Source organism: Sipha flava, unplaced genomic scaffold, assembly GCF_003268045.1.
Source record: "Sipha flava isolate LNK unplaced genomic scaffold, YSA_version1 237_pilon_pilon, whole genome shotgun sequence".
Lineage (NCBI taxonomy): Eukaryota > Metazoa > Arthropoda > Insecta > Hemiptera > Aphididae > Sipha > Sipha flava.
This window is the reverse complement of record NW_020272879.1, coordinates 560163-577643: the sequence shown is the minus strand read 5'-3', so window position 1 is coordinate 577643 and position 17481 is coordinate 560163. Positions and strand designations below refer to the sequence as shown.

At 28.4% G+C, this 17481-nt stretch overlaps 3 protein-coding genes and 1 long non-coding RNA gene across 4 annotated transcripts in view; 1 reads left to right on the top strand and 3 right to left on the bottom strand.

The window, feature by feature from the left end:
* The window catches only part of LOC112683897 (protein FAM183B-like), a 21935-nt gene extending 21573 nt beyond the window's left edge, over positions 1 to 362 (bottom strand). Inside the window, exon 1 of the mRNA XM_025555093.1 lies at positions 116 to 362. The gene's annotated coding sequence lies outside the window, so the exon portion shown is untranslated. The remainder of the gene's footprint in view (positions 1 to 115) is intronic.
* An 8938-nt stretch (positions 363 to 9300) lies between these two features.
* Positions 9301 to 12001, top strand: LOC112683937. The gene is made up of 4 exons (XR_003148626.1): positions 9301 to 9452; positions 9550 to 9636; positions 9710 to 9862; positions 11808 to 12001. It is a non-coding gene; the product is annotated as an uncharacterized LOC112683937 (long non-coding RNA).
* Positions 12002 to 15615: 3614 nt separating this feature from the next.
* Positions 15616 to 16338, bottom strand: LOC112683878. Its single transcript, XM_025555067.1, has 2 exons — positions 16128 to 16338; positions 15616 to 16070 (listed from the first exon to the last, which is right to left on the bottom strand). Exons 1-2 carry the CDS (start codon positions 16336 to 16338, stop codon positions 15616 to 15618), a joined length of 666 nt encoding a protein of 221 aa, XP_025410852.1.
* Positions 16339 to 16440: 102 nt separating this feature from the next.
* On the bottom strand, positions 16441 to 17118 carry LOC112683877 (EPM2A-interacting protein 1-like). The gene has a single exon (XM_025555066.1). The coding sequence runs from the start codon at positions 17116 to 17118 to the stop codon at positions 16441 to 16443; it is 678 nt and encodes a 225-aa protein (XP_025410851.1).
* Between the last annotated feature and the right edge of the window lie 363 nt (positions 17119 to 17481).

Below are 17481 nucleotides of genomic sequence, written 5' to 3'. Positions count from 1 at the left end.
AAATGACGCCACTGATTGTAAGCTCTTCCCCAACAAACAATTTAAAAATACGCCATTACATAGACATAATATACACAGCCGCGGCGCAGCAGTATCATATCTTGAATATACGTACCGTATGTGACACGAGGATATTGATTTTCTTCAATACAAGAAGTAATCATCAAAATAAAACTATACATCGAACATATCTTTACGGAGCTGATGTTTAAGAGGTGTTGCAATATTACTACTTATAGTTAATTCTTCAGCGACATTCGCTGTACGTGCATTCATACCTCTGTAAACGTGATATTTTTTTTCACGTATAAACTCGCCGACCGATTGAAGTACACTGCAATATTTTCAGTACATACATTGTGCAGTGTAGACTACAGAAGTAATGTCTTGTTTTTTTTCTCTTTTGCAATACGATCAAAATAAATTGTTTGAAAAAAAATCCCTGCGTGTTTATATGTGTTTGTGTGTGTATGTGACGTTTGAAATTAAACGAGCGTGTTTGCTTTGACGGAAAATATATAAAGTAATTCGTAAAATATACCATTGTAAACACGACCGCGACCCAGTCACGTCGTATACAAGTACAGTAGTGTCACTGTGCACGTAAATGTATACATTAAAATTGCAGAGAAAAAAAATGAACGTAAATTATCGTGTTCATATGTACGCATGGCAGGTATAGACGTTACATATACATATGCATGTTTATCACGGCACAAAATTTGAAATCCTGACGGTTCGCCATAGCGGTTAAATTTGGCTGGTGCGCACGTGATGGATGATTTTATTATCGTAACGTGTCTAGATAAACTTTTCTTAATATGTGTTGTTCACGCGAGAACAGCGTATTCCGTTAGAAAGAACTATTATATTTAATAATATATACGTTATATGTGTCGTGTATATCGCGATATTTATAACGTGCACTGCAGCTGTGCTTAAATATAATATAAACGCAATGAAAAAGTAAATATATTTTATTCAGCCATGTAAGTATTATCATTCTTTTACAACTTCGATTCGGTTTAAAAACAATCATTTTACTATGCATAGTCAAATTAGTACGTCATAGGCGTAAAGCTCATACCAGCCACCGGATTTTAAAACCACTGATAAGAAGAATGTCAAGAACTTTTTGCTGCAGCTGTAACAATCCACAGTCAGAAGAAAAACAAATGCATTGGCCTTTACTCTTATGAGTAGGTACTAGGTCAAAGGTTCCCAACCAGAGTGCCGCGAACTTAAATTTAGGGTGCTGCAAAAATATTTGAAATATATACTTATTTTTAAACGCTTTTATGAAAAATATAGCACTTTGAGTAATAAAACAGACTATACTCTATGTCTATAGTATAAAACCTATTATGTATAATTAATTAGGTATATACAATATAATTTAATGTATTAATGTATTAATTATATAACACATATCATTTTTACATAGTAATACTGAGATGTTCAATCTATTTTAATTTTCATACTGGTTCGATTGCTATAGACTTGATGTGAACAGTTTTAAAGTTATTATTACGGTGAAATACTTGTGACTTTATCTTATCTTTATTGTTTATTAATGCTAAATAAAACCGAAGTTACAAAATATAAATTTAAAATACGATATATTATTATTGCGTATTCAGTATAAACTATAGAGTATAGGGCATAGGCTATAGGGTGCCCCCAAATTTTTAGAAAATAATAAAGGGTGCCGCGAGTCCAAAAAGGTTGGGAACCTCTGTATTAGGCGTTCAAGAAAAATTTTTTAGTTTTACGAAAAAATATTCTAAGGTCCCGTGAAATATTTGCCTCGGCCTCTCAAAACCTCCTTCCGGCGTTGTACGTTTTTATAATGAAAGGTAAGATGAAAGGTAATACGGTTCTTATTAATTGAGTTGCAACGAAAGAATAAAATTGATTTGGTCAAAAAGTGGTGTGCTGTAAATTTTGCTGTTTGCTGTTTGCATTTTAATTTTCGTCAGTTTTTAACAACTATCAAGGAAACTATTAGCAATTTTGTAAAATAATCATCCCTAAGTTATGATATTAATGCTAGTGGTCTTCAACTGGGGGGGTCACGATAAATCTTCAGTTTAAAAATTAAAAAATTCATATAGGTACGTTATAATTACTTATATAATATTATATTATATATTTCATAAAATTTCGAAAATTATTTTTTTGATTAAACCCGAAAACGAATTATTTTGTTGAAGATAAGAATGGACATCAAATGAAGTAATGGTTTAGCGATAGTCCAACTTCATCGATAAAACTCATTTACTTGTCATTTATCTACAAATTACGTAGTACATAGTGTGGAGTATAACCGAAATGGAGTATTTTTTGTGAAAAAATTCCTGGTCAAATATTGAACTATTTTTTCTATATTATTAATAATAAATTATAATTAATAATACAGAAAAAAAACTTATAGCAGGTTAGCAGAGACTTATAGCACTTAAAATCATTAAATTAAGCACCTAAAAATATAATTATAAGCACTCAAATAAGCATTTAAAAATTTAAATTTAAACAAAAATATACAATATAAATAAAAATTACCCAAAATAGGAAAAATCTAGCAAAATTTCTCAATTTTCTTTTTACATGAAGATGTTAAAATAGTAGACATATTTTTTAACTATGCTGAATATATAATTAAAGATGACAAAAATATAAAAACAAAAAAATTGTAGTCTATATTATAATTTTTTAGTCAAAAAAATCAATACATTTTTTTACTATAAAAAAGTCTTAACTTTGACTTTCGAGGCATTTTGCCTTATTTTTTATAGATTTTCCGAGGGATTTTCTGAAAAGTAAAATGTAAACAATATTTATAAATAGTTGAAAAAATCTGGGTCAGGTCAGTAGCGTACGTCATCGTTTATAATTAAGCAGACATATGCAAAAAAGCAACAAAATAAAAGCACTTTAAAATTTCATAATTTAACGTATTATAACATGGCATACACTTCCATATTACTCTGCTACATTTTATATTAAGCCATAAAAATAAGCAAATACTTTAAGTCCCGAGTCCTGTTTATAATAAAAATTTATTTTTGCATAGATATCTAGAAAAATATGAATTTTTTTATTTATTCAATTATAGAAGCACTTTTACAATGGCATATATTAAGCAATTTTAACTTTTTTTTGGTTTTCATGACTAACGAAACTGACATAAGTCGCAAAAAATATGGTAAGAAAAGTGGATGGCGAGTCAAAAAGGTTGAAGTCTACTGAACAACTTCGGATCAAAAATCTTCCAACATTGCAGTTATTGAAGCAATCGGTCTATAGTCAAACTCATGTTCATAGATACTAAAAATAAAACACATGATAAAACTAATAGCCTTCTCGCTTCACTCAGAGTTTAGGAAAATAAACAGAATAATAGCTATCCACAAATCGTTATTATTTTTTCTATAAAAAAGTACATATTATAAATTTCAAATAACAATACTGCAAAACATGATTAAACTTTCTAATAAGAAAACTATTTTTTAGATTTAAACAAACAACAAATGTGTTATTTTTTATGAATTCATAGTCAATATAAATTAATTAACATGCCACTCAATCTGTGCCGGATTAACGAATATACCGTCTGGAGGTAGATTTGAAAATGTCGCCCTTTAAAAACTCATTGTACCCGTCATAAAAAAATTGTATAAATAACAACAGTGATAAAATTATTTAATCAGTCTATATTTGTAAACATTTCGTAACATCGGTAATTTTAATATAATAGAACAATTATTATCTAATATTAAAATTCAGCATCACTTAACTTAATGCGTCTTTCACTCATATTAGGTAATTGAAATAAAACCGCTTGTTTGTTTTTCAGTTAATATGACTTAACAGTTAACGTGACTACGACTACGGTTACGAGACTCGAAAGACGATAGAATAAAAAAAAATTCTTAGTAGTGTACTAATAAATCATTTAAAATTGAATATTACATTTAATATAACATTTAAATATCAAATTTAAAATAGCATTTAAATATCAAATTTAATAATCTAATAGTTATAAATTATAATACAGCCATACGGGTATACAACAAACACAATTATGGGTTTGTGTGATTACTGCTGTAAACATATTGTATACAATTTATACTCGAAAATAATACTATAATACTAAAGAAATAGAAAATTCAGAAATTCAGAGCAGTATAAAAATAATATTTATAGTAAAAATAAACAACTAATTGGTTAATAATTAACTAAAAAAACGATAACACGAGTTTGGTCCGACTATAAAAACCATAACATGCTGGATTGGTCCCATCGCTTTGATAATATAAACTGTAACACAAGTATTGACACACTTGGTAATGTTAAAACTTTAATAGACTTGAGTTTGTAAAAGCTCATTTGCTTAAATTTTTACCAATTGAGTAGGTAAATTTTTTAATAATTTATTTTAATTATTCTCCATTTACTAGTGTTCTAATTTTCAATCAATAATTATATGCCATATATTAGAAACTTAAAAAAAAATTCATGTTCTAATTTATAGATCACTGACAGTCCTATAAAAATTAAAAGTGAAATTTTTTTTCCCTAACTTATAAAATGTACTTTGTAATTGTATTTGTAAAATTGTGGGACCCAACTAGTATAAGTACTATTTGAAAAACACTGGGACCTATCTAGACTAAATAAGGGTCTTGAAAACTCAACTAGTAAACGCCGAATAATAATATGGTCATACAAATAATACGTAAAATGTTCACTCGCCATAAAATTTTTCGGTAAGCGATATAATATAATATTACTATTATTATTTGTTATACACATTTTTCAATAATTAATAATTATTCTTAATAAAAATACATTACAAAATTTCAAAACTTTCGTTTTCAAGGTTAAGAAATTACCACCAAGGGTAACTATTCCTTTTGCCCTCCCCTTTATCCAGCACTGAATTTAAGTAACACATAACAGCAGTCTATATTACACAATATCCTATCTAAAAAAGGACAAAGACTTTAAATTTATCAGAATTGAAATTTAAGCCGACATCATTGCACCAGATGACAAAACGATTAATTGACGATTGAAGAACTTCCCAATCACTTGAAGAAAATTGATACAAAAATGTAGTGTTATCTGTGATAAATGGTACACAAATAGGCTTTATTGTAAGGTGCAGTAGGACACTAATTGTGCATTAGGAACAATAAAATGTGCTGTAGAATTAACGAAAATGTGCACTTTATTATTATAAAAGACGATTTGACCGTTCATGAAATATCAATAAAAATAAATAAATTATAAACATTACGAAATATTTGAATATTAGGTTAGTGAAACCAATGTTGGCTACTTCTACGTCTTTGAATTCATTATCTGCTTCATCAGAATCAATAAAATGAGCGTGGAGAGTGTAGGGCGAAGCCTCCTTGTAACATATATTTTATTTGTGCAGTTGGAAAAAATCCTTACAATAAAGCTTGCACAAATGCACAACTACAGCTTACATTTTTGAGAGGGGGCTATAAGTACCAAGATAATATAGACCGCACAATTCATCTACTAATTTAGGTACAGAAAACTTTTGTCAATACTCATTATTATAGGTTCAATTAAAATTTTAACAAGACTATCCTTTATCATTGCCTCCCAAAAAATCAGCAGTAATTCACATTAATGGTGTATACGAATTCAAGAATTGTTAAACTTGATTTCGTGTATTAAGATAGATGTCCATAGATTTTCCATAGATAATAAGATTTTATCTCAATCTCAAACACGAAATTCTGAGATTCATTATTTTTAATCTAGAAGAGCTATGAAAAATTTAAGAGGGTTAAACCTCCTCCTTGGTTGCGCCTATGATGATCCATGACAAAAAAAAAAATATTGAGAAGAATTGCAGTATTGATAATAAAAGATTAAATAGAAAAAATAAAGAATTTCAACCTTGAGGAACTCCTAATGACACCTTGTACCTCCTATACATTTTAGGTATAAATGTAACACCGAATAATGTTTATACATTATACGATTTTGACCGAACGACAAAAATCCGATCAACCACTACTAATTAATACATGGTTTTTGCACGATTTTTTTTTCTGTTCCAAAAACCATCTTAGTATACTTGTGTATAAGCTAAGTTTTATAAGAAAACTGATGGTAATACAATATCGCCGCAAAAAACATCCGAAAAATAGTATTTTTTGGATTTACCCCATCTAAAAAAGTGAAAATGGATTTATTTAACACATTACTTAATGATCTACGAAAATAAGTTTTTTAATTATTTCCATATAATTTGTTCCATAACATTAGTCTATCTTGCACGAGGTTAATTATAAATTCTTCATCAAATTCTGTCGTTATTTAAAAAGATTAAGTTAAAAAGCAAAAGTTTTTCATGCTTCAAAAGCAATGTTGGATTTGATACTTTACACGTTACTCATTACTTGAATATAATGAAATTACTTTTCAATAAAAAAAGTAATTACGTTACTTTAAAGTTTAAATTGAAAAAAATAAAAAATATATGAACTTAATAATAAATACTATTAAAAAAAAGTACTTCTTACTGCAGTGTGCTTCTTTAAATTTGATGAACCGATCTTGGTTGATAATGATTTCAAATTTCCAACACTTACTTTATATTTTTACGTAGATAATCATTTTTTCCATCATCCGACTCATTTAAAATGTTAATCTATATATTTAATCTAAATACTTGTATTTTAGATTCTGAACAAAGTGATGAATGTATTGATTTTACAATGATGTGTGTTTTTTATTTTTTTTTTTGTATTTGTCATTACCTTTTGGAGCAGTAATAGTGCTTAAATTTTTGACTTCAGCCCCGTTTCTGAAAGGAAAACGAATCTAGTTGGTACTTTAGGGGTCAAAAGTTTACAAAAGCGTCAGGAAAACCCCTAAAAAAGTAACGGAAAACGAAAATTATTACGCATAACTAGTTTTTGGTAAAAGGGATTTTTTTAATTTGCTGTAACACAAAAACCAATCAATTTAAATACTTGATATTTTCACTAAACGTTTAAGTTATCAATATTTGTATACGATTCAATTTTCAAAACATTTAGACTTTTTTTAAGCTATTTATAGACAATTGAAATTTTCAATTTTTTAGAGCATTTTTTTTTTTTGAAATGTCAATAAAAAAAATTTGGCTATCCAATAAATCTTTAAAATTTAATACAAGGTTTCTTATAAGTTGTACTTCTTGCAGTTAAATTCCGTAATAACGTATGGGTTATGGAAGTCCGAAGTGTGCAACCCGTCCTAAATCCTACTTGAAAAATAAATTACTTGTATCAAAAAAAAAAAAATATATATATATATACGTTATATAATATATCCTAGAGTCTAGACTGACAAATCATCTCCGTTCAGAATCCTTTTTCGTATACAATGTGTCCTATCTGTGCGGTTAATTAAGAGCCCACAGCAATAATGGGCAATCTCTTTTTAATAAAAATTAAGTCACAGCGACTGGTACGTACGATCAACAAAACAGTCACCAACAAAAAAACTGCAATGATCCACAGTCCTGAACGATGACACAACGAATGAAAACTAAGTTATTCCCAAAGTGATCGCTGGCAAAATTGAAAAATAATGAAATTAATTGCTGGACAATATTAGATTACCTCGAACGATACTTTACCAAACGGTCGATTCACAAACGAAAATGATAATACTCGACAACGTGATTTGAACAAAATGGTTGCGGAAGTATGAACACTTGACAAAATGAAATTTAATGTGCACACCAGAAGACACAAAGACGAGAACGAGACGGTGTCGACGACATTCATCACGAAGGCTTTAACCGCCGAACACCACAATGAAGATAAAATGCCTCAGTACCACCAGACAAAATAGAAAAACACACGAAATTAATGAACTTTGTGACACTAGAGAGCATGACTATAACTTTTACTGAAAAACATAACCGACAAAAACTTGAAAACGTGTAATAACGAACACTTACACGCGACGATAACAATACGATTACGTATCCGGCTTGTAGCACACGGATGCTTATCACGGCCGCCGATGATGGCTGCAGATACGCAACGCATTGCTACGCATCGCACGAAAATGATAACATGAGTTACACAAATGCTGTTTTCAGCGTAAACATTCATTTATTCAAATTTAACACATCCATTAGTGAGGTATAGAGATATTACATGAATAAATTAATGTCCATCACATTTTCATTACACAATAAATATTGTAATGAAATTATGTATATCCTAGTTCTACCATATGAATAAGATCGTATACCTAGGTAATATCATTGATTATAAATACTAGTATTTATAATCAATGGTAATATGAAAACATTGCGCCACCAAATATAACGCACCGTCCGGCTCCTCACGGTACAGGGCCGGGTTATTTTACCGTGACCGAGTAATATGACCGAATTTATAATGTTTTTTAATCCGCTAAAATAATATCACTATTCAGTTTTTTTCTCATCCGGTCGTACAATGTGTAAAGAGCCTAAGTTGACAAATTGCCAACTATCAATTAAGTAAGAGTGAAACTATAACAAAAGCCGATCTCGAATGCCTAACTTATCTAAGACATGAATAAGAGAAATATGATCTACCGAGTAAAACGCCTTTGAAAATGTGTTTTCTGATAAGTTATTAATTCTTAGGTAATCATTTTTTTATTATTCATCTTGATATACTAAAAACCAAGTTTGATTAGTATTCTTTTTTTATCAAATAACAATAGTCAACCTTATAGAAATGTCACAAAGCATTACTAATCGCCAATTATTGTTGGGATTTTATACCAGTGTATGTGAGAGTAGTGACCTAATTAACCAATTAATTTTCATCAAGATTTTTTTTTTGCAACTTTAAAATAAAAATAAAAATGTTCAAAATAATAGCTTAATTAATATAAATCATAACTAATATAATTATATTATTATATTTAGTTGCCCATAGGCGTGCGCACGGAGTGTGCAGGGTGTGCAGCTGCACACCCAGCAAAAATGTGTGCCTACTATAAATTGTTGATGAAACATTGTTTAATTATTTAAAACTGATTATTGAGAGTTGGTATAATTTATTCTGTATCATATTATTTATATATATATAATATATAATATTATTATGTATAATACACAATTGTCAATTACACAAATAATAATCCGTTCATCGAGATAACTATGAATTTTTGATTGATAGTGTTTCCCTCCAATTTTTTGTGTTTATCACATCAGTTATCTGGTATTCTGGTTTTCAATTAATAAAATAATAACAATGAATATCATAGACATGTCAATTTTATTCTGTGCTATGATTAATATACTGAATCTTAATTCTTAAATCGTAATAATTGAAATTATATTATAATTGGTATGGCTTCAAAAAAACAAAATACACTGTTGAATTTTTTCAAACCTAAAGAAAAATAAGGTAAGAAAAATTTTATGAAAATACTAAATGCATTTAATTACAAATTTTATTTTATATAATACATTTTCTGATATAAATGTTCCTACAAATGATCCAGATGATCCAATGTTTATTGTTAAAAATACAAACTACCCGGATAACTCGTTGTTGATGTGTGATCAATCATCATAAGTCAATGATTTAAGTAAAATATTAAAGTAAACAGTTTTACTGATTCAGTCAATTAAATACAATTTTTCTTTTTGATAATGCATTAGAATATTACATTAGAAAATACTATAGAGCAGAGCTTAAAATCGGTAGCCGGTTTGTAACGAAAACCAGTAAAAACCGTAAATTTGAGAAGCAAAAACCGATAACCATTTTTAGTTTTGGAATGCTGGAAGCTGTTATTGGTTATGGGTAATAAGGTAAATATCTAAATATTAACATGAAAGCAATTACCTCGTATTTTCAATCCCGGTTTTATAACCAAAACCTAATACCGACCAAAATAATTAACGGTTTTTTCGTGTTATTAATACTTGAATTATGTCATGATACATTATACTATTATAGTTGAATTTAATTTTCCAGCTATTTTTAAATATTTTCCCCCGATTAATGGCCGTCGAGTATTGTTTATCTGTTGTGAATATCATATATATATATATATATATATATATATATATATATATATATATATATATATGTATAGGTATAACTATACACCATAAATACCATCATAAACGTTGTCGTCATGGCGCGCTGATTCTTATTACGAAATAGTTGGTGAAATAGAGACTTAGTCCATTTATTATTTATGATATTTTAATATTGTCGTTATCTACTCATCCAGGTTATAAACAATATAAATAAAAAGTTCTGTGGCAAAGTATCAATCTTTGTGTCATCTTAGAAAATTATTATATTGAATTTCAGTTTTTTACCGTTATAAATAAGAAAATTATAACAATACAATTTTTTTATGTAATTTAGTTTTTTGATTATCATTATCTTGATCATAATGTTTTAAACTTTAAAGTAGTTTGAAAAAAAAATATTGAAATTTAGTGAAATCTATCAAATTAAAGCATATTAAATTTTTGATTTTATAATAATAAAAGTTATATTATCAACCCATGAATCACCTAAAAAAACTATTTTAAAAATATGATTAAAAAATTGAAAAATATGTTTTTAAAACCGGTTTTAACTGCTAACCGATTACCAAAAAACCTTATTATCGGTTTTTAAACGATTTAAGCCGGGTTCACACTTCACCGTGCCGTGTCGTGTCTTCTAAAATAATTATCTCTGATTGGCTGAACCATATTGTTACATCAAGATATACCGTATAATAAATCACAAGTTACCTCATTAAACATAAGATACCGTGAAGTTGATTTTATCCAACTTTTAAGCGTGTGGTTACCGATTTTAATAGTAGGTAATAATTTAATATTCTATGATAACATTATTCATAATAACAAAGAGCTCGGAATGTGTTACATTTGCATGATTTTATTGGGCTATTCAATTTATTGGTAAGTAACCTTGAAATTATTTTCATGACTATGAAAAACCTAATGGGAACATTTTGAAAGAAAATTTTAAATTTCAAATTATTTATTTTATTTCATTTTATCTTATATATGTATACCTGGAAATTATGTTTAGCTTAGTATAATATACTAACAACATTTGTACTATTTTGTACGCGTATATTTAATAAAATATCTTTATTTATGAACATTTTTGTGTTAAAAAAAATTAAGTGCATATTTTTGAAGCATATTTGTACTTTTTTAAGCGCATAAATGCATGCATATTTAGTACTTTTTAAGTGCATTAAGTTCGGAGCCCTAATAATAATATAATACATACTGTCTACTACATAATTTAATATTCTTCAGTTATTATTTATTGAAACTTATGAAAATATTTTATATCTAATAAGAAAACTATAAAAATATATAACCAAAATTTGATAGCATCACCATAAGATATATATTGGTATCACACATTTTCAAAGCACACGGTCTGGTAAAATACACGTCACGGTGTAGTGTGAACCCGGCTTAACGGTTATTATAGTTTTTGAAGTATCCTTAAAGAAAAAGTTACCGGTTACCATAATATCAAAATTAAACGATAACCGGTTACTGGTTTTAAAAAATTTTCGGCTCTACCGGAGCCGATTACCAACTTTATTAGGAACGGTTTTAAGCCCTGCTATTAAGAAAGAATCAGACTTAAACAATTCAAAGATAGATTATGATATGTACTATGTGGTTAAGATATGTACTTTCAATTTAATAAATTCTATGAAGTAAATGTTAAATGTAATTATATTCTTTTGGTGTTGTTTAACAGGGACCTGGTTCATGTTCTAATGTGTCTAACTAATTAGTAATCACTAATCACCATCGCTGTATATCCTAAATATTATGTTATATAGCCAGTCATTATTTTTTGTTGTACCAATATTCAATGTTTTAGTTACATTATAATTTAAAACTAAGTATTTGCTTTTATTTTATATTCATAAAAATACAGTAACAATAAATTGTGGGTATTATAGCATTTGATTATTTATTTGATTATTTTGGTAGCTCTTATCAGTTACAAGCAAATTTATAATAATAATTTATAATTATAAATTCTGTAAAATGTATGTTTTAATGTATGTTGCTATAACCACTGCTGTATAACTAACATTGTTCCGTTTAGATTTATTTATTGTTTCAGCTTGTATTAATGTTTTAACTGTGTTATAATTTACAAATATATACATATACTATTACTTTCAGATTGTACTATGCTCTTACCATCTAACCAGCCCAATTATATTCTCCTGATTCCTCTAGATTCAGCAACTCCTTTGCCTTCTAATAAAATTGAATTATCTGATCGTATAAAAAGAGGTCCTTATCAATCAATTTTTGAAAACTATGCAAGAACCAAAATTTCAAGCACTCTAAGGCAATTTCATAAAGAATGGTTTAAGAGTTTCAGCTGGCTGGAATACAGTGTTAAATTAGATCGTGCTTATTGTTTCAGCTGTAGAGTTTTTTTTACACTCTTATAGAAAAAATAATGGACAATGAGATAAGACATTCTCACATTTGGGTTTTAATAATTGGCATTTAGGAACTAAAAAGTTTAGAAATCATTAGCTTTCCAAGTCCCATATAAACAGTACTACTTCAATGAGTAATTTTTTAAACTGTAAATCTATAGATGTTCTGATAGACAAAGGTAATGAAATTCAACTTGCTCAAAAAGTGAAACAAAAATTGTGTAACAGACAAATAATATTTCGTCTTATTGATGTTACTTTATACTTAGGACTAGGTGGCCGTCCATTTTGTGGACATATTGAAAAAAGTTCAGAATTACATCAAGGGTTGTTTCTAGAATTAGTAAATTTGCTTAAAAAATATGATCCAGTATTAAAAGTTCATTGAGATAATGGACCTCGAAATGCGTTATATACAAGTAACCATATCCAAAATGACCTAATTTTATCAATTTTTAATATTATTTGAAGAAAAATTTCTACTGAACTTTGTGAAAAAAAAGTTTCAATCATTGCGGATGAAACAAGTGACATTGGTCACAATGAGCAAATGTCTTTTGTTATCCGATATTATTCATCCGAGCAAAAAAAACCAGTTGAAAGATTTTTTTGTTTAAGAAGATTATTACATGGAGATGCTCAAACTATTTTTTTGGAATTATGTGATGTATTGAACAATATAGGTATTGAATGGCATAATGTGTTATCGGTTTGCTTCGACGGTGCATTGTTTTTTTCTTTATAGGAGTAAGAGGTAACCGGGGCAAACCTGGAAATATCCATGGTAACTCCAGAGGACGTGGTGGTAGAGATGGTAAGAATAGCGAAAAGAAAATGCCATACAAAGATGAATTAGATGCACAACTTGATAGATATATCAAATTTAACAAAATCAAGAATAATTGACTTCATGTTTATATTTTTGAATTTTTTCTAATATTTTTAAGTAAACCTAATGTTCGACAATTAAAACAGCGTTACTAAGTTATTTGTCAGATGATTTAATAATTTCTTGATAGGTTGATAGTAATTTTGACCTGTTGATCACCATATTTGGTCTTTAAATGTATATTATGTGATTTTGTATTGCTTTATGTTTTTTATTATATTTTTATATTTAGTCTATATTTAGTCCCAGACATTTTTGTTTATTTTTGAAACTCAAATTTTATACTATATTAACGATTTAATGTGTTAATGAAATTAAGAAGTACTATGTTTTAAAATATATTAGATAGCTTTCAACTATAGAGCAATAAATTAAAATTCCAAAGACATTGGTGATATTAAAAACTAGACTGAACACAGAATTGTTTTATAATCAATTATAATTATTTATTAAATTTATTTTGTTTATTAATCTAAGTATATTCCTAATCACGTTTTTTATTATTTACCATATTTAAATATATCACTCAATCCATTTCAAGTGTTATGTATTTAATTTTTTTTTCGAAATTTATTTTAAATTTTAATTATCAGGATAGTTATAACAATGAGGAAATGGCTATTCAGTCATTTTTTTAGGAAAATAAAATTAAAACTTTAAATTAAATAGTTAGGTATTTAGATATTTGTCTGTATATTTTTACCTGAATTTTGAACGCTTAAATTAATTGTCAGTGGTGTTGGGGGTAGGCAGTGACACCTTTTTGCATATCCTGTAAAAGAGGTCTGCGCCCGCCTATGTAGTTGTCTATGTGCTTTTAATGAGCGTAAACACATTGATCTTTGACAAAATATAAAATATTTTATGACTTAAATCAAATAATTATAGATGACTAACTAATACTGAATAATATATAAAAAAAAAGTACATAATAGAAACATAGGCTTAATAACATGCGATGGGTCACAAATAAATTTTGAAAATCAAATAACTGACGGCTATAGAACTGTCACAACAGATGAATGAAAATAAAATCAATAAACTCATAAAGTATTTGGGTCGTTTTAGTTTAAAATAAAAAATACCAATAACAAAACTTGTAGAGAGACAGCCAAAATATATATTCACGCTAGGCAGAAAGAAATTAATTTTAAAAATAAAATCGGTCAATCAAGTAAACGTCTAGTCGCATTTCATTCATTTTTTATTCATTTTTCTACAAATACTTGCAGTTCGCCGCGTTCGAGTATATTTTCTAATCATTATAAAAAACGAAATAAAGCTTGAAAACTGAATGCAAAACCTGCAGTAATATAAATTTAAAACCTTTTATAAATTCAAGCTTTGAAAATTATCAGTTACTATACGTATTAATTAATATGCACCATTATAATGTTGTGATTAAAATATTATTATTTACTGCATTATATTTATAAAAGAATCATAACGCTATAAAATCTAAATTGACATAATAAAAGCTGTTTAGCGATTTGAGGTATATGTTGGAACGAATAATATTAGCGTTACCTAGAGGCGCGATATCATAGAGGTCACCATGACCTATATATCATATAGGTCTTGGGGGGGTCACCCCTCAACGAAAACGCCAGTCGGTAATCGAACTTGTTTCATTATAGCCTAGAACAGGCCTAGAACAGGTGTCGGCAATTAATTTATATGGTGGTCCAAATATTTAAAAAAAAAAATTTCGAGAGCCAAAAAAAATCTTAAACTTAATTTTATTATTAATGTATTTATTTTTGTATTAAAAACACATTTTAAGACAAAGTATTTAATTATTTATAAAGTAATTATACATTCATACTAATAATAGCAAAATTGTATACTTAAGTTTAATGAGAAAAATTACACTTCTTTTCTTGAGCCAATTTTTTAAAATCTGGTATTCTTTGAGAACAACTAATGCGTAAAGTGTTTTCAAGGTGGTGATCTGTTAATCTTGAACGGTATCGGTTTTTTAAAAACGTCATTTTTTAAAACGAAGTTTCACATACATAAGTGGAGCCAAACATAGTAGCTAATTTTATGGCACGGATTTTACAGTTCATGTATTTATCCAAGACCTGCTTTATCCAAAAGTCTTCAGTAGACGAAGTTTTATTCATTTGCAATGAGATATCTTCTTGAAAATCAATAATTTCCATTTGAAGTGAAGATTTTGGAAGTTTGAATAATTTTGTAGCAACATCAATTCATTCTCCAGTTGGAGAAACTTCAAACGGATTTTTTAAAAATTGAGACAGTTTTCCAATTTCTGCAAAGTCTTTGAATCTTTTACCAAATTCTTCACCAAGGTCCGATAAAAAACTTAAAAACATACTGCAGTCTATATCGGAAGTCTTTTTATATTCTAGGATTGTTGGAAAATGAATAAAATCTTGATTTTTCATATATTCTTCAAAGATTTCAAGTTTTCGTCGAAATGTAGATACACTTGATATCAAATCACAAATTAACTTTTTTTGCTCTTGTAACTCAGTATTAAGTACATTTAAATATCCAAGAATGTCTTTTAAAAATGCCACAGATAGCATATTGCTCTCATTTGTTAAGAATTTATGATACTGTTTTGATTCTACTGAATCCAAGTATACCAAGAACGTGATTACTTCTTCTTTTATACTCCAAAAACGTTCGATCACTTTGCCTTTACTTAATCAACGGACATTGTTATGTTGACGTAAATCCGAATACACTGAATCACATTCAAATAAAAAATCTTTAAACGGCCTGTGCTGAAGAGCAGATCGGGACCGCAAAAAATTAATCAACTTGATCATTATGTCCATTACTTCCTTCAGTGTTGTACTAAGTTTGCCACACAGGGATGTTTGATGAATTATACATTGATATGAAAGTATTTCAGCATTCTTATCCTTGATTCTCTTAAAAAATCCCTTTTCTTTACCAACCATTGCCGGTGCGCCATCGGTTAAAATAGACACAATTTTATCATAATTAATATTTGATTTAGTCATGAAGTCGTCAAAAGTTTTAAACAAATCTTCTCCTCGAGTCTAGCATTTCAATGGCAATAATGCTAGCAACTCGTCTCTAAATACTTTACTTTCAACGTCTAAAAAACGCACAAAAATTGACATCTGCTCGGAATCAACAATATCACATGACTCATCAATTGCAATAGCGTAGCAAGAAGCCATCTCTAAAATGTGAATTAAATTATTTTTGTTGTCATCGGCCAATAATTCTGTTCTTCTTGTATTGCTTCTTGCTGATAGAGGAATACTTTGAATAGCATTAATTATGTGCTTTTTTTCTTCAAAAAGTGCAGTGGCTACTTCCAACATACACTCGTTTACAATTTCTGAGTCTGTAAATGGTTTTTGGTGCTTATTTAACGTCCAGCAAACACGCAATGCTGCTTCTACTGACTTTTCTTGTCCACTCATACTTTGTACTAACATAGTCGTACTATTTTTATAAGACAAGAGATACGCTTGGAGCTTATTTTTACGCGCTGCACTGTCAAGAGGAAATTTTTTTTCAAAATCTTTATGCATTGTATCATAATGACACTTTAAATCAGCACATTTAACGACAACAACTGTACTGTTGCATATGAGACAAACTGGAACGGCTCGAGGTTTTACTGGAAGTGTAAAACAATATTGTTCGGTCCACTCAGCCAGAAACTTTCTGTTTTCATTATCAACTTTACGTTTTTTGGAAAACATACTCAATTGCACATGAATAATATTTATAAATAAATAAGTTTTAACACTACGTACGCGATGGACTACGAATACGAATAATTATAATAATAATTTCTCGACGAACGACAAATGTAACGCGAAAACGATTAAATTGAACTAAATAATATTTATGTTTCAAGAAGTAGGTTCAATGTAGGTGTTCTGTTATCGTGACTATTACAAACAGCGGTATACGATGAACGCTATCGTAATTTCCTAATAAATCATAAAAATAGATCGCCTCTGAATATTGTATTTTACACACACACACGCGAATGCAAGTGACTCGGCCCGCAGCCGTGACTGTGGCACGTTCAACAACAACACAGATTACAGATAATTATA

What these genes read in the sequence shown, in the direction of transcription:
- LOC112683878 (XM_025555067.1), bottom strand. Translation starts at nt 16,338, where the DNA reads ATGGTTGGTAAAGAAAAGGGATTTTTTAAGAGAATCAAGGATAAGAAT. An exon ending in TAAAGATTTTTTATTTGAAT is followed by an intron (nt 16,071 to 16,127) that starts GTGATTCAGTGT and finishes GATTAAGTAAAG; the next exon opens with GCAAAGTGATCGAACGTTTT.
- LOC112683877 (XM_025555066.1), bottom strand. Translation starts at nt 17,118, where the DNA reads ATGTTTTCCAAAAAACGTAAAGTTGATAATGAAAACAGAAAGTTTCTG.